Genomic DNA, 26371 nt, shown 5'->3' on the forward strand with positions numbered 1-26371 from the left:
CTCTGCACAAATATTCCTATCCTATCAGAGACCTATATAAGATAATTCCCAATTCCCCATTTAGTCTCCACTTTATTGCCTTTCATAGAGCTTATCAACATCTAGTTTGTTCACTGGCCTATCTCCTGTACTTACAAGAATGCCTGGCAAATAGTAATCAGTAAGTATTTATTGGATGAAAAAATGAATGAAAATAAATAATAACAGAGTTTTGGAATTCTTTTATTAAGGTATAAGCCTATAAGACCATTTTCATTTCAATATCAAAACAAAAAGCTGTGTCCAAATTCTATATTATAAAAGCACAGGTCTGCTTCCATGTAGAAAATGAAACCCTCAATGGATTTTCTTTCCTGGGAGGCTTTTAGGAAAGCATCTGGCTGTACTTTCTGGCTCCATGGATCATCTTAACAGGTCAAGGGTTGAAGCCCTGCAGGGTTGGAAGAGAGGCTGCCATATAGAACCTTGAGAAAAATAATATTTCAAGATTCTTACATTTATACAGATAGTGATCCATTTTAAGCTGCCGGCACTGCAGTAAGTGCAGAGTTGCTAGAAGTGGGAAGAGGATTCTAAATTTTGTTTTTTGGTCTAAATGTTTAAACATGATAACAACGATTTTTTTTTCTAAAACAAAAAATAAACAACATTAAATGTATCTCCTGCTAAATGCAGCTTCAAGAAAGCCTAATGAAAGCCTAATGACATTTTGGTTTTATCATTCTTCCAAGTGACAATAGTTATGAGGCTTCCCTGGGCGGCCTGTAACATCTGTATATATTCAGCTCCATTGAATGTTGTTGCATGAAGTTCTGTTGTAGGAAATTGACACATGCCTTCTGATGAATCTTTGTGTCACTCAGTCTTGTAAAGGGCACAACTTGTAGTTTCAATTTGCTCAACCATGTATTTTCCTGCTCACTTAATAAAAGAAATATTAAAAATAAAAGAAGAAAATAATGAAGTGATATAAAGCAATATAACAGTAAAAGAATTATTTTGCTTATTACTTTTCATATCTTTTCACAAATCTGTTGAGATGCAGGATAATGTGTAATTCAAGTTAAATAGCAAGAGTGATGGTCTTAATCAACCTTTTCTAGTACCAAAGCCATTTTTGGATTCCAAAAATGCTGTAGATTCTTGGAGTCCTTTACAGAAGATAGAGAGTATTGGTTTCCATTATAGATGAAGAACAGGAAACAGGTGCTAAGTAATGCCTGAGGTATCAGTCATGGCAGATGATCTAAGCATCACAGATTGCAGTTGTAAAAGACACCATAAATGATTGTAAAATAATTTCTCAATAATTTATGTGACAATATTTTAGAGTGTTGGTTTTCTTTAAAATTGAATAGCATCAGCTTGAATATGTGTTTTTATATTTCTGTAAGCAACTAAGTTCATGTTCCATGACAACAACAATTTTAAAAGGGCCACCTCCAGCCAAAAAATAGTCATCTTAGATTCCAAAGTTCAAAGTTACTTTACCAGATAATGTCAGGACGACACAGACCAGCAGCATTATGGTCTGACAGAATGTTCTAGCCCTATGCCCATGCTGCAGGATCTCAGGTTATCCTGTATTACTAAACTCATTTCGTAAAAGAGATGCCAGTTAAGATTGAGGAATTTAGGGCTAGGAGGCATCACTGGAGCAGAAAGAAATAGTATAGCCTTCAGGATAATCTGATGCTTTCCCCTCATCTCATCCTTCCTCCTCACTAGGACAGCCATTAATAATTGGAGGCCCATCAATCTGACAGGCCAAAGTTATCACCGGTCCAAGACCAAGAACAACAGAGTGACTTTTCCATAAAGCTCATTTAAAGACAGTCTTTTTGCAGGTGGCATGCTCTCATATAATGAAGAAGATGTATGTGAGAATCTGATAATAATATGTATACATTCATTTCACTGAATGTTCTAGTTTGGTAAATTTAATTGGCAGCCTTTTTGTTGGTCCCCACAAGATTTGGGGTAGCATAGGGAACACTTTAGTTTTGTTTTTGAAATTTCCCTGCTTAGTCGAAATTTTTTTAATGTGGTAATAATTGTTCATGGTTGTTGTTTAGTCACTAAGTCATGTCTGACTCTTTGTGACCCCGTGGACTCTAACCTGCCAAGCTCCTCTGTCCATGGGATTTCCCAGGCAAGAATACTGGAGTGGGTTGTCATGCTTTCCTCCAAGGGATCTTCCTAATCCAGGGATCGAACCTGCATCTTCTGCTTGGCAGGCAAATTCTTTACCACTGAGCCACCAGGGAAGCCCAATAACTGCTCTAGGGAACTTATGAAAGTCCAGATCATTTTTTTTTTTTAGTATAGGAATGTACTGCCCATCTCAAAAATTGATGGGATAAATATAGAAAGGGAAGAAAGAGGGAGGGGCATCACCCAGCATCAGGCTCAAAGCAGATGGCCCACTTGGTGTCCATATTTAGATTTCTGTTGCTAGCTTTACCCAGGTAGTTGGTGGTTAATCTTAGGCAGAATTCAAAGCACTTCCACAGGCCAAAGTACCCGCACAGAGTGGACATGCCATAAGACAGAGGCCACTGCGTCAGCTAACTGGATCCCAGTCACTTTATAAGCCTGAGTTTCCCAATCATTTTAAATATGATGACTTCCCATAATCACCTAAGAAGCTAAAAAGCACAAAAAGTTCACTAATGCTTCTAAATATAACTGCATTTTATAAGCCACATCATTTGAAAAAATTAGTTGTACGTGTGAGTCATTTAGTCTACAAACAATGCTCAGTATACACTTGGGTATTGGACCCTTTGTTCTAGATCCATACCCCCAGCCCTGCTGAAGTCCTGGGTCCATAATTTGGAAATTGTAACTGTTTGCATCTTCCTTAAAGACCTTCATTTGTTTGGCTTGCTTCTGGCTGCGTTCTGCAGCATGTGGCATCAAACCCTGCCACTGCATTGAGAGCATGGAGTCTTAACTACTGGTCTACCAGAGAAGTCCCAGAACCTTCTTTTGTATCTTTGTTGTGTTTTATGGCAGCATTTAATGTGGATATGGAGAAGGCAATGGCACCCCACTTCAGTACTCTTGCCTGGAAAATCCCATGGACGGAGGAGCCTGGTAGGCTACAGTCCATGGGGTCACTGAGGGTCAAACACGACTGAGCGACTTCACTTTCACTTTTCACTTTCATGCATTGGAGAAGGAAATGGCAACCCACTCCAGTGTTGTTGCCTGGAGAATCCCAGGGACGGGGGAGCCTGGTGGGCTGCCGCCTATGGGTCGCACAGAGTCGGACACGACTGACGTGACTTAGCAGCAGCAATGTGGATATATTAATGGTCATTGGTTCAGTTCATCTTAACAAAGCTGCCTTATCATCTTCAAGTATCAGAGAACTCAAACAATAAAAAAGTATTTTTATTTTTTGCCTGCTTATGTGCTGTGCTGTGCTTAGCTGCTCAGTCATGTCAGACTCTTTGCAACCCCCTGGACTGTAGCCCACCAGGCTCCTCTGTCCATAGGGATTCTCCAGGCAAGAATACTGGAATGGGTTGCCATGCCCTCCTCCAGGGGATCTTCTCAACCTAGGGATCAAAGCCAGGTGTCCCACATTGCAGGCGGATTCTTTACCAACTGAACCACCAGGGAAGTATATGCCATCTTGTTTCTTTTGGAAGTGTTGGAGGTAGCCACAATCTGACTTTTGACAAGCCACACACAAACCCACCTATATAGAGAAAAACCAAGCAATGATTTATTTACCAGCTGCCAAGGACAGAGAAGCCTCGCAGGCTACAGTCCACAGGGTCACAAAGAGTCAGACACGACTGAAGCGACTTGGCATGCAGGGCACATATGACATAGCAGGGGCGCTTCCTAGGTGGCATTGCTGGTAAAGAACCCACCTGCCAATGCAGGAGACAGAAGAGACTCAGGTTCAATCTGTGGGTCGGGAAGATTCCCTGGAAAACAGAATGGCTACCCACTCCATTATTCTTGCCTGGAAAATTCCATGGACTGAAAAGCCGGGCAGGCTACAGTCCTTGGTTTTGCAGTCGGACATGACTGAAGCAACTTAGCATACATACACATTACATAGCAGTCCTCACACTGGATGCTGAGGCAGAAAGCTGATGAAGAAATGATCCCCGCCTCCAAGGAGCTGCAGTCTCCTTTTGCTAAAGGGCAGGTGGGGAAGGCAAGGGAAGAACACCAACAGGCACAGAGAGGACACCAAAAGAAGGAGAGCCCAGCATTTGCCAGAGGAAGGCAGGGACTGCTCTGGGACTGAAGAGAAAGGCCCTCTGCCTGGAATGTTTATGGAAGGCTTCCAAGAAGAGGTGGTCTTCACCAGATCATGGGACAGGAAGAAAAGGGAGAGAGAGATTCCACTGAGTGGGAGGGGCTGGAACAAAGGTAGAAAGGAATGAAGATGTAGGCCCTGAAACAGGCAAGGAATTCAGCAGGACTAGAGAAAGCGCTGATGGAGCAGGAAAATCAGTCACATGCCTACTTAGATGGTGAGCGTATTCTTTACACTCCATGCTCTAACACAGGCCCCAGGAGTTCAAAATCCTGATTCAGCTGTCTGCCTGGCCTCCGTGGGCAATGTCTGATGAATGAATCATACCATCAGTAAGGAACGTGGTTAATTCTCTGTGTTGGTGGTGGAAACCCGTGAGAATGGAACATTTTGGGCATGTTATTCCCAGCATTCTTTCATTTGCTGTCTCTAGCAGCAAGTCGCCAAATTCTTTATTGAACCCCAGCTTTGAAGCGTGAAGCTGTCCTGGGCCCTACTTGCCCTAACTCCCCTGCTCCTAAGAATCACCGAAGTGCTTGTTACTAAGACAAGCTTCTGGAATACCCCCACCCAGCTGTGAACAGCAGTCTGTAATTTGGGTGCCCATGGTCTTGAACAACTGTGAACAACAACATCTCATACTTTGAGAAATGCTACACTTCTAGAGTTTTCCTTTCTTCCCCTTTCAATGATTCAGCATATTTCCAGTGTGTCTAGACACCAAAAGTGTTTCCAAACAACCACCCCTTCTCATGTTGTGCAGGCATGTTGGTACCATTTTTTGACCCCAGTAGGGATTGGAGAAGACTTACCCAGAAGCTGCTATGACCAGCCAAATGGGTCAGGCCACCTAGGCCACCGACCCTTCTCATCTCCTCTGCTGCTTCCCTTCATCGCTGGGGCATTCTTCTCCTAACAGCCAGGAGCTTTGCTGCCCCCAGGGCCTGAGCCACCTACTTGGAGACACAACACTGCAGCCTGTGGCCTCAGCTCAGAGGCTTTGCTGAAGACACCGGATGCCTACCTGCTCTCCTACACAGGACATTTTCTTCTTGTTTTCTTGAAGTTAATTTAATAATACCTTTTACTTTTAAAATATACCCTTTGAAAAGCACATTCTATTGCTTATGTGTGTGTGTATGTGTGTGTTGCTTTAGTCTTGTCCGATTCTTTGATGATCCCATGGACTGTAGCCCGCTATGCTCCTCTGTCCATGGGATTCTCCAGGCAAGAATATTGGAGTGGGTTGTCATGCCCTCCTCCAGGGGATCTTCCTGACCCAGGTACATTCTTTACCTTCTGAGCCACCAGGGAAGCTACTTTCGCCTATTTGCCTGTACTTTGCTATTCTTATTTATATGACTTTGAACTTCTTTTCTTTTTTCACGCTGACCCTCTTTCTGTCTCAAAATTTTAAACCTCCATTTATTTTTACATCCTTTTTATCTTAGAATTAGGTTGAGATTAAAATTTTGTATTGCTACTTGCTTAATACTTGTCATTTTATGTCATTGTTGTTTAGTTGCTAAGCCCTGTCTTTTTTGAGACCCCATGGACTGTAGACTGCCAGCCTCCTCAGTCCATGGAATTCTTCAGGCAAGAATATTGGAGTAGGCAACCATTTCCTTCTGCAAGGGATCTCCCCTACCCAAGGATGGAACCCTCATTTCCTGCATTGGCAAGCAGATTCTTTACCATTGAGCCACCAGGGAAGCCCTGTCTTTTTATACTCAACTTCTAATTTCTCTTACTTAGCTATACATATATTTTTTTGTTCTATTTAGCCTCTTCCTTTTATTTGGCAACTGTCTTGATCTCTGCTTCTTTGCAACCTAAAATTCTTCTTAACTTTGATTTTCTCCTTCTTTGAATACTTTTATGCATAAATATCTCCATTTACCTTGTGTTATTTGCTTTCAACCCTTTCCCTCTTTTTATTTACATTTTATGCTTTAATCTACACTTATAATCTTTCTTTACTCTTAATTCCTTAGTCTCTTGGTTGTTTCATTAGTCTTGCCTATTTTTTATATGTTCTAATTATTTTTTCCTTATACATTTTAATTTTTTCCATCATATTTTTAAAAATTTCCCTAGTTCTAATTTAGAGCTTTATGCTTAATCTCCTCATTTTGTGAATGGAATTGCTGAGATGCAGAGTTAGAAAAAACTTGCTCAAGATCTTAAGATGGGCAGTGATGGAACCTAAATAAGAAGCTGGCTCTATTGGTGACCAGTCTGGTGCTTTTCAAGCAAACCACTCCAATAACAATGACTATGCAAAGAGTACAGTCCCCTGGTGGCTCAGATCATAAAGAATCCACTTGCAAAGCAGGAGCTGCAGGAGACTCTGTTCAATCCCTCAGTCAGGAAGATTCCCTGAAGGAGAAAATGGCAACCCACTCCAGTATTCTTGCCTGGAGAATCCCATGGACAGAAGAGCCTGGTGGGCTACAGTCCACGGGTCACAAAGAGTCAGACATGACCGAAGCAACTTAGTATGCACACATGTGCAAAAAGTACCCATTTTCTTTAAAATAAAGAATTCCAGGGACTTCCTTGGAGGTCCAGTGTTAAGACATCGCGCTTCTTCTACGAGGGGCGGGGTCGGCAGGGTGGAGGAGGTGGGTTCGATCCCTGGTCAGGGAACCCACATGCCTTGTGGCACAGCCAAAAAAATAGGAAAATAAAATACAATAAAATAAAGAAAGCCTGGGTAGCATCTCATTCAAGAACATTAGGTTTATAAGACATTAGAGTCAAGACTGTGATTCAGTGTCAGTGATCACCCTGGGAGAAGGTTTTTCTTGACCTTTCACTAAAAAAAAATGTGGAAATAATGTGAAAAAGGGAAAGCCAAGAATTGACTTTATTTGTAAAATACACAGAAAAACAGGGTGTGAAGTCAGAACACAATATGCAAACACTCTAAGCAAACAGACAACTCTAAGCCTCTGTTTTCTTGTTCCTAAAATGGAATCATCTGGCTATTCCTGCCATACTCACATTTTTGTTATGTTGATCAGATCAGAGCACCAACAGAAAAGTTCTTTGTAAACTTTGTGCCTAGTTGTTCTCATAATGCCTATAAAATTCAAGAGAAATATTAGAGGAATATTATTATAAAGAACACCACTTTTACTTTTTAAATATTAGTATGTATATTGGTTTATCTAAAAAGGGAAAGAATAAGATGTTATGCTACTCTAAATACTCCAAATCATATCCTCCCCTTCTTTTCTTATTTTTTTTATAAATCAGCTATTTATAAAATAGCTTTTATTGACTTTCTATTGTTTGATGCACATTTCCATCCAGTGCTCTTGGGTTTATAGTCCTGTGTTATATGCCTGCTTCATTCCTCAAGTTCTGATGGATTTTTTAAAATGAATATAACAATACCTTAAAGAAAAATACTTTATAAGAAACTCTGTCCTTAGACTCAAATTTGATCTTACCAATCAAGCAATGACTTCTGCAGCAAACTTGTGGTTTCTTCCCTGACCTATTTCTTACTTCTACATTCCCACCAACATTCCACTACAATCTTTGTGGAAGTTGACAGTGACAATGAGAACAAGCATTACCTTGCACATCTGGTATTCGAGACGATTTTTTAATTTCATTATCCAATAAACTTTTCAGACAGCAATCTTTCAGGGCCTTGGCATCTGGGGTGGTTATCTCCGAGGCAGAACGGGCTCAGCAGCAGCAAATTAATGGATTAAAATGCTGAGTAAATTCTCACTGGTGAGCAAAGTGGGAGTATGGATGAGTTAAGTCAGGTGTTACTAATGAGGACAACAGATCAGGAACATTCTAGACCCGGAGGTGCCTCCCAGCCAGTGCTACAACCACCAGAAAATAACTAGAATAGAATTGTCACTTGGGACACACGTGTGGGAGCACCTGACCATCTTCTTGCCCTTTAGTATGAAGCCATAGGCAAGAAACCTATCCCTCGCTGTGATCTTACATGTGATCTCACAGGCCTTACTCTGATCTTACATGTCTTGGAAGGACAAAATTGCAAGGAACTTAGAACTTCAGTTAGAAGTTCTTCACTTAGAACTCACAACTTCCCGTCAGAGACCCTCAGGTCCCTGAGTGACTCAAGGTGGCCTGGAGGCCTGCATCAGCAGTGGAGCAAGAAGCTTCCTAGGACGACATTCTTTCCTCCCCATGTTTCTGACCTTCTTCACCCTGTACATCAATGACAAAACAGAGGCAACAGAGCCCACCCACAATGTTTGGTCTTACAACGTTGACCAAATGTATTTTTCCTTAAGGTAGTATTATATTCATTTTTAAAAATCCATCAGAACTTGAGGAATGAAGCAGGCATATAGCATAGGACTATAAACCCAAGAGCTCTGGATGGAAATGTGTACCAAACAATAGAAAGTCAATAAAAGCTAATCTGATTTATAAAAAAAGAAGAAAAGAAGGGGAGGATATGATCTGGAGTATCGAGAGTTGCACAACACCCTATTCTTTCCCTTTTTGGATAAACCAATACACATTTGACCTGCAGTCTTACATTTGTCAGGGTAAGAGGCCTGTGTTCTTGCTGTAGCAAAGCAGAGCAATTTCTGCCTTCAGCTCAGCATAGGCCACCTGGGGAGACCTTAGAAAGAGAGAAGAAAGAGGAGTGACTGGAAGCGAGAAGACGGGGCAGGACACAACCTTAGGGTAGACTCCTCTTATGAGAGGAGACTGGCCACCACAAAGAAGGCTCCATCCTTCAGCAGTCTCGGACATCCCTAGAGGCCCAGCGGGTTGCTCCTAGGACCATGGACACTGTGCTATCTACAACATGGAAGCACGGAGGCACTGAGCTTCATTAAAAAAATTTTTTTTTCTGTTTTTTTGGCTGCCCTGGGTCTTCCTTATGGTGCTCTGACTTTCTTCGGTCATGGCAAGCTGGGGCTTCCCTTGATGCAGAGCATTGGTTCTAGAGCAAGCGGGCTCAGCAGGTTGTGGCACCAAGGCTCCAGAGTGCACACACCTCTCTAGTTGTAGCACGCAGGCTTAGTTGCTCCTTGGCATGTAGGCTCTTAGCTCCCCAACCAGGGATCAAACCAGTGTCCCCTGCACCAGAAGGCAGATTCTCAACTGCTGGACCACCCAGGAAGACCCTTGAGCTTCAATTTTTGATGTATTCATTTGAAAACCACTTCCTCTTCCCACCAACCACCACAAAGTGCTTCCCCAAACCCACTTGCCCTGTTCAAAGAGGGAAGGTGATTTCAAGATGTAAGGGAGAGAGATATTCCATTTGGGTTTATTTTTACCTGTCTTGCCACTGACGTTCCAAGTCTCTGAAGAGATGCCAGAGCCCACATTGGCTGTTTGTGAACAGTGAGGATTTTCTGAGGAGAGTTAGTGTTACTTGCTCAGTCTGTCTGACTCTTTGCAACCCCATGGAATGTAGCCCACCAGGCACCTCTGTCCATGGAGTTATTCTGGCAAGAATACTGGGGTGGGTTGCCATGCCCTCCTTCAGGGGATCGTCCCAATCCAGGGATCAAACCCAGGTCTTCCACATTGCAGGCAAATTCTTTACTGTTTGAGGCACCAGGGAAGCCCTTTCTGAGGAGAATGGGATTAACAAATATAGCTGAGTGTGTCTCTTCAAGTTCTACAAGACAAAAAAGCACCTGGTCAACAACTCGCCCACCACTGAGTTGCACCATCTGCCTGTTACAGTACATTCCTGGAACTCTTCTCTGTCTGGTAAACAGCTGTCACGAGAACCATTTCTCCCTGACACTGCTTCTTTTACTGGTGACCTATTGGTCAAGAGCACTGAGCAACATTGTTTGCTAAACCTCAATGATGACCTCATGATCTTCACTCCCAATTTATATATCAACCTCTCTTAGCACCCTGAAAATTAGGCAGCAAATGGTACAGAAGGCAGTGAAAGAAAATAGCACAGTGTCGGGAAATGATTAACTCACAGACATTAAAGAGACACAAACTCATAAATAGAACGATGCCCTGCAGAGTATTGTGGGCATTTAGGCACACTTGATATAAAAATGGTTAGGAACAGGGAATTTTAATTGACTTAATTTAAACTGAGATGACTCAAGAATTGCAAACAAAAACTTTCTGCATGCAGCAGCACCATTCAATTTAGACCGAATGGCCCAGTGATTAACTAATTTGAGACAGTGGCTCACTGATAAATTGCCATAGGTGCACATCTGTCAAAGGAATTTGTCACAGATTGTCAAACCCCCGTGATACGAATGACACACATCCACTCATTAGGTGGCACTTGTTCTTTTCATGAGCCTTCATTGACCTCAAGGACAAATAACACAAGCCCCAGGCTAAAAGAAGGAACAGAACTCACGTAGCTAGTCAACCTTGGGGGTCATAACTTTTGGAGAGGATGTTAGGAACAAAGAATCTGAGAGCAGAAAAATACTAAGAGCTGACATGTACTGAGAGCTGATGACATTCTGGGCTTTATTCTAAGCACTGTACCCATACTATCTTATTTAACCCTCACAACAATCCCTAGAGACTGATCCAATCTTCATCTTTCATGTGACGAGACAGAGATTATCCAGTTTGTTCTATAGATGAAACTTAGAGGAGTTGAGCAAGACTTGTCCATAGTCAAAGAGCTAACCCTTTGGGGAGGGAAAACCCAAAGGACATCTCTTGACCCCAGTCCAGCACACCAAACCCTTGTAAGAGGGTGGCAAGAATTCATTTTACAAGGTTTACTGAGTTCAGAAAAGACATAAAACCATTCCAAGAAGGGGAAACTTTCCATCATGTCCAGAGTAATTGATGGCCAGTAGGCTAAAGGGGTCAGCCAGGTGACATCTGGACTGGCCAGAAGTAGAGACACAGCTGCTCTTCTTCTCCTCATGTTCTCTCTCAGACCAGCAGAGGCCTGGGGTGCTGGAAAGGGCTATTGGGACACCTGAGGAACTGGGCATCACTGTGTACAGCTTCTGAGCCACACTAGGAAAGCAAACTAAGAGGAAGCTTCTCGAGGAGGAGGAGTTAAACTAAGACCTCACCCTAACATGGCAGACAGGACAAATCTGGAGAGGAGGCAAAGGGATAGAAACAAAAGTAGGAGGTTCAAAGGGGCTGGTGAATTGGAAAGGTACCTACTAAACTGAAAATAGAGACATTGCTAACCAACTGTTGTGGCTGAAAGTGGTGGCAGAGGGTCATTCCAGCTTTATCTGTAGCCTACAAAATGTTCTCAGTGACAATAGTCTCATGTATTTATATTTAATTTGCCATTAAAATGAAGTATTTTTGAAAGGAGAAAAACAGATAAATGAAAAGTGAGGGCAGTGTCTAGACTTGTACAGCTATTGGGTAGCTTTTCAAGTGGTACCTGAGACTCCCAGTGTGAGTCACTGAATGGCAATTAAGGTCACTATATCAGTCCCAAAGGGGCTTCCCTGGTGGCTCAGCAGTAAAGAACCCACCTGCCAATGCAGGAAATACAAGAGAGAGATAAGCAGATATAAGGTTTAATCACTGGGTCAGGAAGATCGAAAGAAGTGGCAACCCACTCCAATATTCTTGCCTGGGAAATCTCATGGACAGAGAAGCCTGGCAGGCTACAGTCTGTTGGGTCACAAAGAGTCAGAGATGGCTTAGTGACTAAACAACAACAATCTGTCCAAGAAGTTAAGATAGTCACAGCCCCAGTGACCAGGGCTATTTCCTCTTCCCTGCACCTGGGGGCCATCGGTTTTCCTTTGGGAGGGAATCAAGAGGTCCCCCAGGGAGAGAGAGAGAGATTTTGAGGAATTGTCTCATGTGGTCGTGGATGCTTGGTGAGTCCAGACTATGATGGGGGAGGCCAGCAAGCTGGGAAGTCAGGAAGGAGTTAGAGTGTTGAGTCCAAAGCCTGAGAATTCCCTCTTGCTTAGGAGACGTCAAGTTTTTGTTCTATCAGACTTTCAACGGATTGGATGAGACCCACCCACATTCTGGAAGGCAACCCACTTTATTTAGTGTCTACTGATTTTAATACAAATCTCATCCAAACCCGTCACAGAAATATCCAGATTAATGTTTAATCAAATGTCTGGGCACTGTGGCCTGCCACGTTGAGACATCACATTAATCATCACAGCATGTAACCTTTGAGGACCTTAAGAAGATTGTCCTGTGCTGAGGCTAAGAGGGAAGGACATGGGGCAGGTTGTTTGTACCAGTTCTGTCTGTGGCAGCCAATAAATTAGCCTATTTCCTTTATTCCTTTTCTTTCTTTTAAACTTGCCCATCACTGAGTCAATTCAATGACTAATCCATAGGTGGGTTAGGAGCAACTAGTGCTTGCCTGGTGGCTCAGATGGCAAAGAATCAATGCAGGAGGCCTGGGTTCAATCCCTGAGTCAGGAAGATTCCCTGGAGAAGGAAATGGCAACCCACACTAGTATTCATGCCTGGAGAAGCCCATGGACAGAAGAATCTGGCAGGCTACAGTCCATAGGGTCCCCGAGTCAGACACAGCTAAGGGCTTAACACACATAAAAAGGGATTAGTAGATTCTTCTGACTAGCTCAGTGATCATGTAGCAACACTTAGACACTCTCAGATAATAAACCCAAATGCACACAGAGGCCTGGGGACCTCTTGACTGCCTCCCAAAGGCAAACCTGTGGCCCCCAGGTGCAGGGAAGAGGAAGTATCCCTGGTCACTGGGGCTGTGACTCTCTCGACTTCCTGGACAGATTACTGTTGGTCTTTAGTTCCAAAGTCATGTCCGACTCTTTTTGAAAGTGAGTGCCCCTGCTTTCTCTTCCTAAGCACCTGTGTAGTTTCTTTCATGGAAAGTAAACCCCACATGAGCAGATACTCTGTTTTGTTCATTGTTGTGACTAGTGCCTACACAGATGTTCAGTAAATACTGCATTTATTGAATGTTAAATCAATAAATGTCCCAATGCCAGCCTCAGACTATTACAAGAAAGTAACTCTTTTTGAACTTCTTTCATTTGTTAAACAAATATTGAGTGCCTACTATGTACCAGGCACTCTCAAGCCGTGGCAGATAACAAGAAGGGCAAGATCTCCTCCACATTCATGGAACTTAAATGTGGTGAGGAAAGTGGACCATGATAGACTGTAGCCTATCACGCTCCTCTGTCCATAGGATTTTCCAGGCAAGAGTACTGGAGTGAGTTGCCATTTTCTCCTCCAGAGGATTTTTCTGACCCAGGGATTGAACCCGGGTCTCCTGCATTGTAGGCAGACGCTTAATCATCTGAGCCACCAGAGAAGTCCAAATAATAAAATAGTAACAATAAATTTAAATAACAAAATAATTTCAATATTTGATATTTTAATAATTAGATATTTTGACTAGACATTTCAATTTATTAAATGTTTAATTTTTAATAAATAATGGTAAATCAGATTTCAAGCATAGATCTATAAAGAAAATAAAGCAAAGTAACAGGCCTGAGAATGAGTTGGGGGGTAGGTTGTGCCCACCTTAAGAAGCCTGCTTGGAGAGCCTTGTTGAATCCTCAAGGGAATGTAAAGGAGCCAACCTCAGACAAGCCTGGGGTGGAGTGCTGTAGGCAGAGCAACGTCAAGTACAAAGCTGAGACTGGAACATGTTAACCAAGTCTGAGGACAGTGTGGCTAAGCCCAGAGAAGGAGGGCAGTAAAAGGCTAGGTCAGTGTCAGGGAAGGTTATATCAAATCAGCCTCTCAGGCTGTGCTGACCAGTGTGGGTTTGCTTCTAAGGGTGACAGGGAAGTCTTTGGAGACTTTTAAGCAAGGGGTATTACTTTCTGGTGCATGAGCCATAAGAGCTGTGGGTTTGATCCTGGATCAGGAAGAGATCCCTGGAGGAGGGCATGGCAACTCACTCCAGAATTCTTGCCTGGAGAATCCCATGGACAGAGGAGTCCATGGGGCCATCAAGAGTCAGACACCACTGAAGCGACTTAGCATGCATGCCTTACTGTCTGGTTTACTTTTAAAATCACCATTGGCTTCTCTGTCAAAAAGAGACTATAGGATGAGACTGGGGGCAGGGAAGCCAGGCTGGGAAGTCACATTCAGGACAGATACTGGTGGGATGGATCAGAGTGGGATCTGTGGAGAGGGTGAGAAGAGGCAGGCTACAATAAGGACAAACTTGACTCAGAAATCTTAAAATACACTGGCTTTCTTCAGAATCTAGGACCTCCCAATATTCTTCCCGCACTCCTGTGTTGGCCCAGTTTGAACCCATTTTATTTGGTTCTCCAGAGATGCCTTTCAGACACGACTGAGCGACTTCACTTTCACTTTTCACTTTCATGCATTGGAGAAGGAAATGGCAACCCACTCCAGTGTTCTTGCCTGGAGAAGCCCAGGGATGGGGGAGCCTGGTGGGCTGCCTTGTATGGGGTCGCACAGAGTCAGACACGACTGAAGCGACTTAGCAGCAGCAGCAGCAGCAGCAGCAGCAGCAGCAGCAGCAGAGATGCCTTTGCACTTCTCCATACCTGAGCCTATCAGAGAGGGATGCAGCATGCTAAGAGAGTGAGTTGTCTTTTTTCCATTTATAGAAATAAACTCTCATTTCACTCAAAGTAAAGATACTATGGGGTTTCCCAGGTGGCTCAGCCTGTAAAGAACCCGCCTGCCAATGCAGAAGAAGCAGAAGTGGATTCGATCCCTGGGTGGGGAAGATCCTTTGGAGAAGGGAATGGCTACCCACTCCAGTCTTCTTGCCTGGAGAATCCCCATGGACAGAGGAGCCTGGCAAGCTGCAGTCCATGGGGTCACAAAAAGTCAGACATGACTGAGCAACTGGGAGGACAAAGATAACACAGAAGAAAGGAGGGGAAGCTCTTTTCCATCCTTGAAAAACTCTCTCCAGTTAGAGCCACTGGTGCCTACTATGAAGATTAAATTAATCAAGAAGTAATCAGAATATGACTTCAAGTGTTTAAAAAGTGAATCCTAAAAAAACAAACAAAACCCACCACACAGAGCTGGTTTTATACCACCCACAGGGCACCTCTGGGTGATTCTAGGCACTGGTGTACCTCATTGGGTGGCCCCCATCCCGCCAGCAAAGCAAGAAAAGGCTGACTTTATCTCACAACCAGGGAAACATGGAGACAACTCCAGGCAACCGGACCCGCCGCTCCTCGGGTGGATGCTAAGGTAGACTCTCCTGAGAGGCTGAAATACATTATCAGTTCTCTGAGAGCTAAATGCCAATGCAGTCACTGTTAACAATTCCTCCACCCTACAACTGGAGATAAAGTTCCAGCCCATCCCTAAAAGGCGCAGAGATTACTTATTTCTGAGTAAGAGCAGAACAGGAGAGGTCTGGGCTAAACCAGAGGAAACTGGTCTGGGTGGCTTAAGGTCCCGCATCCCGGGTTAACGAATAGCAGGGAGCACTTCCAATGGAGAGAACAGCTACCCTGCGTGCGCTGCGTGGCTCCAACCTAGTAAAAGTTAAAGGTTTCCTGACCTCACGCCGCACTCAAGACCATCTCTTAAAAGGTAAATTCCAAAAACAAAGGTTGGTAAACAGAGGGGACTATTATTTTTGACAGCAGCACAAAGACTTTCTGGCAGAATATCATGTCACTGGAAAATGATTGCTAAGGAGTCGTCTCCTGATTTAAGACGCTCTGACAATGGCTGTAGGCATCACCCGCTGAAACTAGAGCAGAAAGCCAGGAGCCAGGCTGTGCACGAAGAGGAGTGAAGCTACCTGGGGTCTTCAAAGTCTGATTTCAAAACTGCCCCCTAAAGCGTGGCTGTGCAACGGAGAGTGCCTTCTGTTGTGATTGAACTGGTTAATGCGTGCAAAGTGCTGAGACCAGCACCTGGCACCAAGCAAGAACTCATAAAGATTAACTATCTTTGCTAATAATACTCGTTCATGCCTTTCCACCAAGAAATTACTGTATTGTTGTCTATAGTTACATTTATCTCTCCATATGCATTATGAGCTCTGAAGTCTCTTTTGATATCGTGCATTGCAGAGCCTGGGACTGTGAGTTGAAATGAATTATTGACTCACTTGCATTATCTGGTAGAAGTGACAGAAATGGAAAGAGGGCAGAGAAATAAAAGACAAATGAAGTCTGAGTTTCCTTTACATCCTCACCCTCTGTTTCTCTGTAACACCCCTCATTTAGCAGCTGTTTGTTACATTTTCTTTGTTGGACACTGGTTCCAGTTGAGCCTCAGTGGAGTCAGTAACACTCTCTGCTAGACACAGTTCAAGCTCAACCGAATGAGATGTCACCCGTCTCCCCACAAGGACTAGACATCACAGAGGATACACAGAAGGGCACAAGCCCAAGCCCTGTGAGCAGGTTTATTTGAGACCTCTCCACTACTGCCCCTGACAGGTACTTCCTGACATACACTGAACCAATAACAGTAATAGCAAAAACAACAGCAACCAACAGTTGCTGAGCACTTATTCTTTCATATATTACCACATTTAACCCAATCAATAAAAGTGTATATTCTGTTCTTTTGTTGTGTGAAAAAACTAAGGCACAGAAAAGTCTCATGCTTAAGGTGACACCACTAGAAAAATGGTGAGATTCAAACCCAAGTTCATGACTGTCCAAGTTCATTCAGGTAACCACTCAAGCCTACAGTGACCCCTGACCACACAGTCTGGCTCTGAAGCAGAAGCACCACAGCACTGGTTCTCTGCAGGGCGTCTGCCTCCTGCGCGCCTGTCTTTCTTGTCCGCACAACAGACCAGGGCAGCCCAGCATATCTCATTTTCTATAAAAGACTCTATAAGCTTTCTTTTTCACTTGCCCCTGGTTACTGCCCCACTTAGCACGTGCCTTAAAACACAACCATCTCTGGTTTGTAACTTACACAGAAGAAACCTGCTCCCATTTTCTTTCCTGGTGGAACAAAGACATTGAAGCCACAGGTAACAGAGGCAAAGCATTTATTGATTAGATTCTCATCAATATTCACCTCTGCCCAAGATTAGACTTGGCCTCATGCCTCCTAGCCTGGCCCCTCCTATTCTAATGTATAACTAGTCTCAGAAAGCTGGAGAAGGACAGTCAGAAGCTGGCCACTGCATCTGCCACTCTAGACCTGGAATTAAGAGGAGGACTCCGGCCCATAAAATGACAGAAGACAAGGTACAGTTGTTTTATGTCCATTTGAGGACACGAATAGGGAAGTCTGTTCAAGTCAGTGAGCATATTGAGGATTCTGTAGGAGTATATTGAAGATTTGGGGAATGTTGGGTGTAGCTACTACAGATGAACCCTTCTTCTCTTGGCCAATTGATAGTTAATTTAGCTGCTAAAAAATCGTATTTTTTTTTCAGTAATTGGGAGTTTAAGAATATTTGCTCTGTTTTCTGACTAGCCTGTGTAATGTTTTCTCAAGTGGTATGGCATAACCATATTACTGAAGGAATGTGCAAAAAAGGGCACTTTAACCCAAATCTAACTAATCATGAAACTGATCTGAAATCTTCAAAAATATCAATATATGAGAATGACTGTCCTAGATTAAAGGAGACTATAAAGGACTATTCTAGATTAAGAGAGACAAAGAAGAACTGAAGCCAAATGCAACAAGTGAGCTTAGATTGTGGAAGGAAGAAGAAAACAGCTCCAAGGGACAATATGGGGATAGAACTTGTGGGTATATTAGAAATATTTCATAACTACTACATTCTTGGATATGATAATAGTATTACAATTATAATAGGAGTAGGAGAATGTCTTTTTCTTGGTGAGAACATGCTGAAGGATTTAAGAGTAAAGTGACATAACATCTGATACTTATTTTCGAATGATTTGCCCAATAACACACACAGACACACACAATGAGAATGAAACAAATGTAAAGGCTAACCATTGGTGAACACAGGTGAAGGTTATGGAGTGTTCACTGCACGACTCTTTCAATTTCTCTGCAGAAAAATACTTTTCAAAACAAAAACTTGAAAAGAGAAAGGGTATAGTGCTATTGCTCCCTTATAAGTGTCCCCCAACCAAATCACAATCATACAAGTAGGTAAATGGGTGTTCGAGGAGGGCCCTCTGAGTTCTGATCTGGTGTAACTTACTCTGCCGAGCCTTTCTTCATGTCAGTAAGTGACAAGGCTAGGAGCACAGGCTTTGTGGTCATGATCCTAGATTGGGAGTGTGCTAATGTTGCCTACCTGCTGTGATATGAGGGCTAAGTTTTTTGATTGGCCTATCTACCAATTGAGATTTTAAGAATATTTGCTCTGTTTTCTGACTAGTCTGTGTAATGTTTTCTCAAATGGTTTTTCTGACTTGCAACAAATTAAAAACACGTTGGAATCGAACATAAGGATATAGTATGGGAGATAGGGATTATAATAGTTCTTTACTGTGTGGGGCTTCCCCAGTAGCTCAGACGGTAAAGTGTCTGCCTGCAATGCAGGGCACCTGGGTTCGATACCTGGGTTGGGAAGATCCCCTGGAGAAGGAAATGGCAACCCACTCCAGTACCCTTGCCTAGAAAATCCCACGGATGGAGGAGCCTAGTAGGCTACAGTCCATGGGGTCGCAAAGAGTCAGACACAACTGAGTGACTTTACTTTCTTTCTTTCTTTCTTTTTACTGTATGGGAGTAATTAAATGAGATAATATTAGAGAAACTCAGATGACAAACAGTTTACTATCAATAGCTGTGTGTTTGTACAATGTATATTTAAGGAATACTAACTAGGATTTCATGATTTCTTATTACAGCCCAGGATACAGCTGAAGTAGATAAAACTTTAAAAGCAATATAAAGATAAATATTGAGTTAATAACTATACAGATATTATGTAGATTTGGCAAAAAAAATCATGAAGGTAGCGTTCAAACAACTGAAGTTTGGTAGATACTGCAAAACAGAAGGTGCTTGTCCACAGTGCCTGGCACAGAGAAGATACTCAAGTTTCATTTAAAGTGATTATTACCTTCCCTTGGGAGCCCTAGAAATTGTGCTATAGTACTTCTCTTGAGAATTAAAGAATTGGCTAAAAAGGGAACCCAGAAAGAATGAGAACTAATGTAAAGCACTCTGTCACCTTTGTAAATTCACCCAGGTTGAAAGGAGCTAAGCAGGAGACTGAGGGGTAGGAGCCCTGGATTCTCACTCTGGATATAGCCAGTAATGCGTTGTATAACTTAAAGGACTTGGATTCTCCAACTGAAAAAAGGATTAGACTAGAATCCATTGCTCTCAAAGGTCCCTTGAAACTTGAAAATTCTATAGTTTGAGAAACTCCTGGACTTTTCCAAAGTTGAGTGCAAGATCACCTTTGACTCGATGTTTGTGGTATTTTGTAGAGGAAACAGTACAAGCTTCTCCTCCCGGCCTAGTCAATCAATAGCTGCTGAAAATTTGAAAATCATTTTGTTTAGCAGTGGGAGTTTAAGATGAGCTTTTGGTTCCAATAAAAGAGTATCTGTTATTTACCAGCTATGTGTGTTGGGAATACCACTTAGTCTCTGAGCCCTGGTTTCCTCACCTGCAAAATGGGGATATTTTATAGTAGTGTTGTGAAAACTGTATGTTTGAAAAATTGACAGGTGGTTTTTTTGGCAAGAGTGATGAACAAGATGATAATGATGTGATTAAAAATCAGTTGCTTTATAGCCCTTTTACTGTTTATAGGAAGAGCATAGTGTGTGTCTTATTCAGTCTTTATAATAAGACTATGCATAACTGCTGCTGCTGCTGCTGAGTCGCTTCAGTCGTGTCCGACTCTTTGCGGCCCCATAGATGGCCTCCCACCAGGCTCCTCTGTCCCTGGGATTCTCCAGGCAAGAACACTGGAGTGGGTTGCCATTTCCCTCTCCAATGCATGAAAGTGAAAAGCGAAAGTGAAGTCGCTCAATCGTGTCCAACTCTTAGTGACCCCATGGTCTGCAGCCCACCAGGCTCCTCCATCCATGGGATTTTCCAGGCAAGAGTACTGGAGTGGGGTGCCACTGCCTTCTCTGCTATGCATAACTATTATACCCATTTTGGGGGCAAAGAAACTGACAGTTGGGGATGTTAAGGGCCTGGATGGGACTCTTATAGGTTTTCTGACTCCCAAGTTTTGTTTTTCCTGATGGACTCCATCTGACCTCTAAGTCACAAAATAAACACCACATTTTGTTCTATGTTAAGGTTTACCCTACTTGCCCACATTCTTTTCTTCTACATTTATCCAGCAGCATATTTTTAATTGGATATAGAGCATAGCTTTCTTTAACTTAAAATTATTAAGCTCCCAATGTCTTTCAAAAAGTGCAGACTTGATACTTTGCTGCCTATGAAAACGAAGAAGGTAATGGCACCCCACTCCAGTACTCTTGCCTGGAAAATCCCATGCACGGAGGAGCCTGGTGCTGCAGTTCCTGGGGTTGCTGCGAGTCGGATACGACTGAGCGGCTTCGCTTTCACTTTTCACTTTCATCATTGGAGAAGGAAACGGCAACCCACTCCAGTGTTCTTGCCTGGAGAATCCCAGGGATGGGGGAGCCTCGTGGGCTGCTGTCTATGGGGTCGCACAGAGTCGGACACGACTGAAGTGACTTAGCAGCAGCAGCAGCCTATGAAAGGTTGAGAAAAGACTTGAATATCTTCTACCACTTGGTGGTTACAGGCCTTCAGACAAGTTCCTTACCCTTTCTGTATCAGTTTTCCCATAGGTAAAATGGTAGAATTCCAACCTACAAGGTTATTGAGAGAAAAGACAAACCAGTTAGATCACAGAGCCTGGACAGAGTGAGCTCCCAGCTAAGTTATCACTAGCTCCTATGCTTATTTGTGGGTCAGTCTCTTGGATGATAGATTGAATGAATTAGGGTTAATGGGCTAATTCAAATGTAGTAGTTTTCAGAAATTCTCCCTCTCATAAACAAAACTTTCTCTGACCAAATCTAACCACATAGAGGGTTGACTACAAATGTTACCTCTTTTTATTTGACAATGGAAAAGGAAAAGATGAGACTCAAAGAGCCAGTTCAGAATGGAGTTCAGAGAGGGAAATCAAGCCTGAAAGTAAGAGATACAAAACAAAAAAAGAAAATGCAATCAAACAGTTCCAGAGACTTCAATATTTGGAATGATCGCTTCAGTTGGGAATTCAAATAACCCGCTTAAAATAAATGAGATTGCTCCTTATCTGACCAAAAATTTCTCTCTCGAGGAGTTAAAGTGGGGAACTACAGGCCATAGGGTGGCAGGACCAGAGCCTTCACTAAAGAAAAGAAGCCAGGAAGACCAGAGGACAAAGATTTTAAGAATAGTCTACGATTTCTAAACATTTAAAACCTCTCCTGAGTGGGACGAGTGAAGAAAGTAGCATTGACATATGTACACTATCATGTGTGAAATAGGTGGCAGGTGGGAAGTTGCTATACAACAAAGGGAGCCCAGCCTGGTGCTCTGTGATGACCTAGAGGGGTGGGCTGGGAGGAGGGGATGGAGGCTCAGGAGGGAGGAGCTCCAGTTCCAGTTCCGGTTCAGTCGTTCATTCATATCTGACTCTTTGTGACCCCATGGACTACAGGATGGCAGACTTCCCTGTCCATCACCAACTCCTGGAGTTTACTCAAACTCATGTCCATTGAGTCAGTGATGCCATCCAACCATCTCATCCTCTGTCGTCCCCTTCTCCTCCCACCTTCAATCATTCCCAGCATCAGGTCTGAAAATGAGTTAGTTCCTCAAATCAAGTGGCCAAAGTATTGGAGTTTCCTCTTTAGCATCGGTCCTTCCAATGAATATTCAGGACTGATCTCCCTTAGGATGGACTGGTTGGATCTCTGTGCTGTCCAAGGGACTCTCAAGAGTCTTCTCCAACACCACAGTTCAAAAGCATCAATTCTTCAGCACTCAGCTTTCTTTATAGTTCAACTCACACATTCATACATGACTACCAGAAAATCCCATGGATGGAGAAGCCTGGTAGGCTGCAGTCCATGGGGTCACTAGGAGTTGGACACGACTGAAGTGGCTTAGCAGCAGCAGCAACTAGAAAAACCAAAGCTTTGACTAGATGGAACTTTGTTGATATATATATATATATATATATATATATATATATATATATGTGTATATATATATATATATATGGCTGATTCAAGTTGTATGACAGAAACCAAAACAACATTTTAAAGCAATTCTCTTACAATTAAAAAATAAATTAAAAAACCTCTCTTTCCTGTCTCCTTCTCAGTGGTATTTTTTGTTATCTTTAAGTGGAAGAAAGTGATCTTAGGGGCAACTCCAGCATTCCTACAGCAATGGCTTAGAACAATTTAATTGGGAGGTAATGAAACGGGAGTTCTATCTTTAAAAATTAACTTATTTTTGTCAAAGAAATGTAGGAACAGCTAACACTGTTGTGACTGAGACTCATTTGGAGTGTCAGAGGAAGGCTGATGGAGTGTGTGTGTGTGTGTGTGTGTGTGTGTGTGTGTCCATATGCAAGCACATGCACTCGGTCGTATCCACTCTTTGAAACTCTCTGGACTGTAGCCTAGAGCTTCCCAGGGTGCTAATGTAAAGAACCCACCTGCTGATGTAAGAGCTGTAAGAGGTGCGGATTCAATCCCTGGGTCACAAAGAAACCCTGGAGAAGGGAAAACCCGCTCCAGTAGTCTGACCTGGAGAATCCCCATGGATGGAGGAGCCAGGCAGGTTACAGTCCATAGGGTCACAAAGAGTTGGAAATGACTGAAGCGATTTAGCACGCAGCATGCACAGATTGTAGCCTGCCAGGCTCCTCTGTCTGTGGAATTTTCGAGGCAAGAATACTGGCGCAGGTTGCCATTTCCTCCTGCAGGGAATCTTCTCGACCCAGGGATCAAACCCGCGTCTCTTGGGTCTCCTGCATTGGCAGGTGGATTCTTTACCGCTGCACCACCTGGGTACAGCAGGCCAAACCTGCTACAGCCACTACCTTCACCCCCAACTTCCATTCCTGCTCACCACTGCCATGGTCCCTGGTTGCACTCAAAATAAGAAGAGAGGAACCATATGTTTGTCTGGTAGGGACCGGAGAGCCAGCAGAGAGCAGAAGCCTGGGGTGGGAGGGGCGTCACTAAGACACCGGGTGCTGGGAGACCCTGCCGCTGGAGGGACAGGGGATGTGGGGAGGAAACTGGGAGAGTATATTGTGGCTCTGGGCTTGGTGTTGGGTAGAACCTAAGGTTCTTCAGCTGAGCTACAGAGGAGCAGTTGAGTAGCCTTTGTTTGTTTTTTCAATTTTTGCCAAAAACTTCACAAAAGTCTTCTGTGGGTGTGTGAGGATGGCGGGCATTTGTGTGGTGAGTGGTAGGAAAATGCGCTTGGAATTGGTGGGTGTTTGGTCATTTGGCTTCAGCATCAAAATTGGCAAATTCGATGAATATGTGCACTCTTGGATATTTTTTCCAATTTAGGAAAATTAGGATCCTAGATTTTCAGATATGTTTGGCTTTTGAATGTCTTCTGATTCATGAGAAATTCAAAATAACCAAGTAATTAAAAGCATAGGTTCTAGATCCAAATCATTATTCTACAACTTACTGGCTGTAAGACCTTAACCTAGCCTGCTGCTGCTGCTGCTAAGTCGCTTCAGTCGTGTCTGACTCTGTGCGACCCCATAGACGGCAGCCCAATAGGCCCCTCCGTCCCTGGGATTCTCCAGGCAAGAACACTGGAGTGGGTTGCCATTTCCTTCTCCAATGTGTGAAAGTGAAATGTGAAAGTGAAGTTGCTCAGTCATGTCCGACTCTTAGCAACCCCATGGACTGCAGCCTACCAGGCTCCTCTGCCCATGGGATTTTCCAGCAAGAGTACTGGAGTGGGGTGCCATAACCTAGCCTAGTTACCTATAAAATAGGGATACTAATGGTACTGTTGTGAGGAGTGCTGTTGGCAGAATAAGAGCCCTCAAAAGATACTCTTAACTGTCCCTGGTTGTGTCCTTTGTCCCATGTGAATCTGTTACCTTACACAGAAAAAAGGGCCTTCCAAACATCTTTACTGTTATGGACCTTGAGATAGGGAGATTCTGTTATGAAGATGAAGGAAGGGCACAACTAATCAAGGGATGTTGTGGCCTCCAGAGCTGGGAATGGCCCTTGCTTTACAGCCAGCACAGACTCTGGTCCTTCAACAAGAAGGACCAAAATTCTATCCACTCAAATTTTCCTCTACATCCTCCAGAGAAGAACACAGCTTGCCAACACCTTAATTATAGTCTGGTGAGACTAGTATCAGACTTTTGACCTACAAGAACTGTAAAGTAATACATTTGTGTTACTTAAGCCACTAGCTTGTTGATTTTTTTGTAATAGTGACAAGAGAAAACTATTACACACACACACACACACACACACAGTGTGTGTGAAGAGATACTAAATCACTTGAGTCATGTCTGATTCTGTCCTTCCCCATGGTCTGTAGTCCGCCAGGCTCCTCTGTCCAAGGGATTCTCCAGGCAAGAATACTGGAGTGGGTTGCCATTTCTTCCTCCAGGGGATCTTCCCGACCCAGGGATTGAACCCACATCTGTCTCCTGCATTGGCAGGCGGGCTCTCCACCGCCAGCACCACCTAGGAAGCCCCTTGTCTTATAGGAGAGGAGATTTAATGACAAAGATGAGAATGCAGAACCATGTATGACAGAGAGCAGGTGCACAACAGTCTTTCAGGAGAAAACATCAGCCTGCCAAGGGCAGAGCTGAGCGCTGTGGGAAGAGGTGGTCTCCAGCCAGCGGCTTCTGGGCCTCCTGCCTTGCTGCTCTTCTGCATTCTGTAACTTCCATGCCCAGCCCTCTTGGTTGCATTTCTGGTTTGGTTCTCAAGTTCAAGTTTCCGGGTGCTACTTACAACTCTGCACATACAGCATCATGCTTCCATGTCAAGATGCAAAGTAAGTGACTTCATTTGTAAAGCAGTTCTTGGAGACAATTTAGTATCGTGTCCTGTGGGCGCTTCTTTAAACATATATGCCCTGATCCCATCACTTAGGGGTTTTTGTTATCTGAAAATTTTTTCATGCTTCCCAGTACACGCTGAGTCTGACACAAGGAACCCATCATATCTCCTATCTCAAAACCCTGCCTATTCATATAAAGAACTCAGATTCCCTTGTAGCTCAGTAAAGAATCCAGCTGCAATGCAGGAGAAGCCTGGAGAAGGCATTGGCTAGCCACTTCAGTATTCTTGAACTTCCCGGGTAACTCAGATGGTAAAGAATTCGTGTGCAATGCGGGAGACCTGGGTTGGGAAGATCCGCTGGAGAAGGGCATGGCAACCCACTCCAGTATTCTTGCCTGGAGAATCCCATGGACAGAGGAGCCTGACAGGCTATCGTCCATGGGGTTGCAGAGTCAGACACAACTGAAGCGACTTAGCACATACACATGTGGAGAAGGATGTTTGGTTCCTTCCCTGGAGGAAGCTGTCCCAGACTTTTTGCTGCTTTGGCAGTATAGGAGAAATGAAAGACACCCACAGTCCCATATGAATGAGCCCTGCCAGGAACGTAGGGGTATATGATGAGTAAGTATCAAGTGGCAAGAACCAGCCCATGGAACCTGTCAGAAGCCCATGCTGCAGACTGATAGGTGGTGGGTAACTGGAATTGCCTGGTGTTTCCCAGCCCTGTGTTCCATTCCCCGCAGGTCACCGGGACCTTGGTTTTGGCTGTCTTCACTGCTGTGCTGAGTTCCTTCCAGTTTGGATATGACATTGGTGTGATCAATGCACCTCAACAGGCAAGTGAAACATACAAGTTCTCTTTTTGGCAATTTCTGTCAGTGGCAGAAAGATATCAGCTCCTCATCCAGAGAGATAAAATGTGCCCACATGGGGAACACGTGGTAATCCGGTCTTCTGTCAGGTACCACGTGCGTGATTCCAATGCTGATAACTTGACCTTTACTCCTCATTTAATAACCCTCATAGAAAAAGAAAGAGTAATGAATAATTCTTGATCTCTGATTCTGCTGTTCGCTGAGCTCACAGAAAACTTCAGCCAGAATACCACGTGCCGAAAGGATTTAAAAAAAAAAAAAAAAAGGCTTAAGAGCTTATTGCAGCATATATTCAGAGCTCCTAGCCA

At 43.5% G+C, this 26371-nt stretch overlaps 1 protein-coding gene and 1 long non-coding RNA gene across 5 annotated transcripts in view; one reads left to right on the forward strand and one right to left on the reverse strand.

The window, feature by feature from the left end:
* Positions 1-206: 206 nt before the first annotated feature.
* On the reverse strand, positions 207-17202 carry LOC138423916 (uncharacterized). Of its 4 annotated transcripts, none has more exons than XR_011250523.1 (5): positions 17147-17202; positions 9580-9926; positions 7873-8032; positions 7292-7370; positions 207-921 (listed from the first exon to the last, which is right to left on the reverse strand). It is a non-coding gene; the product is annotated as an uncharacterized lncRNA (long non-coding RNA). The 4 variants fall into 4 exon arrangements; XR_011250521.1 differs by having other exon boundaries at positions 207-430; positions 17147-17191; XR_011250519.1 differs by lacking the exon at positions 17147-17202 and having other exon boundaries at positions 207-430; positions 9580-10010.
* Positions 16956-26371, forward strand: part of SLC2A2 (solute carrier family 2 member 2) — a 38056-nt gene continuing 28640 nt past the window's right edge. Inside the window, exons 1-2 of the mRNA XM_069560331.1 lie at positions 16956-17424; positions 25932-26024. Of these exons, the coding sequence (XP_069416432.1) occupies positions 17410-17424; positions 25932-26024 (108 nt within the window). The 5' untranslated portion in view covers positions 16956-17409. The remainder of the gene's footprint in view (positions 17425-25931; positions 26025-26371) is intronic.

Source organism: Ovis canadensis, chromosome 1, assembly GCF_042477335.2.
Source record: "Ovis canadensis isolate MfBH-ARS-UI-01 breed Bighorn chromosome 1, ARS-UI_OviCan_v2, whole genome shotgun sequence".
NCBI lineage: Eukaryota > Metazoa > Chordata > Mammalia > Artiodactyla > Bovidae > Ovis > Ovis canadensis.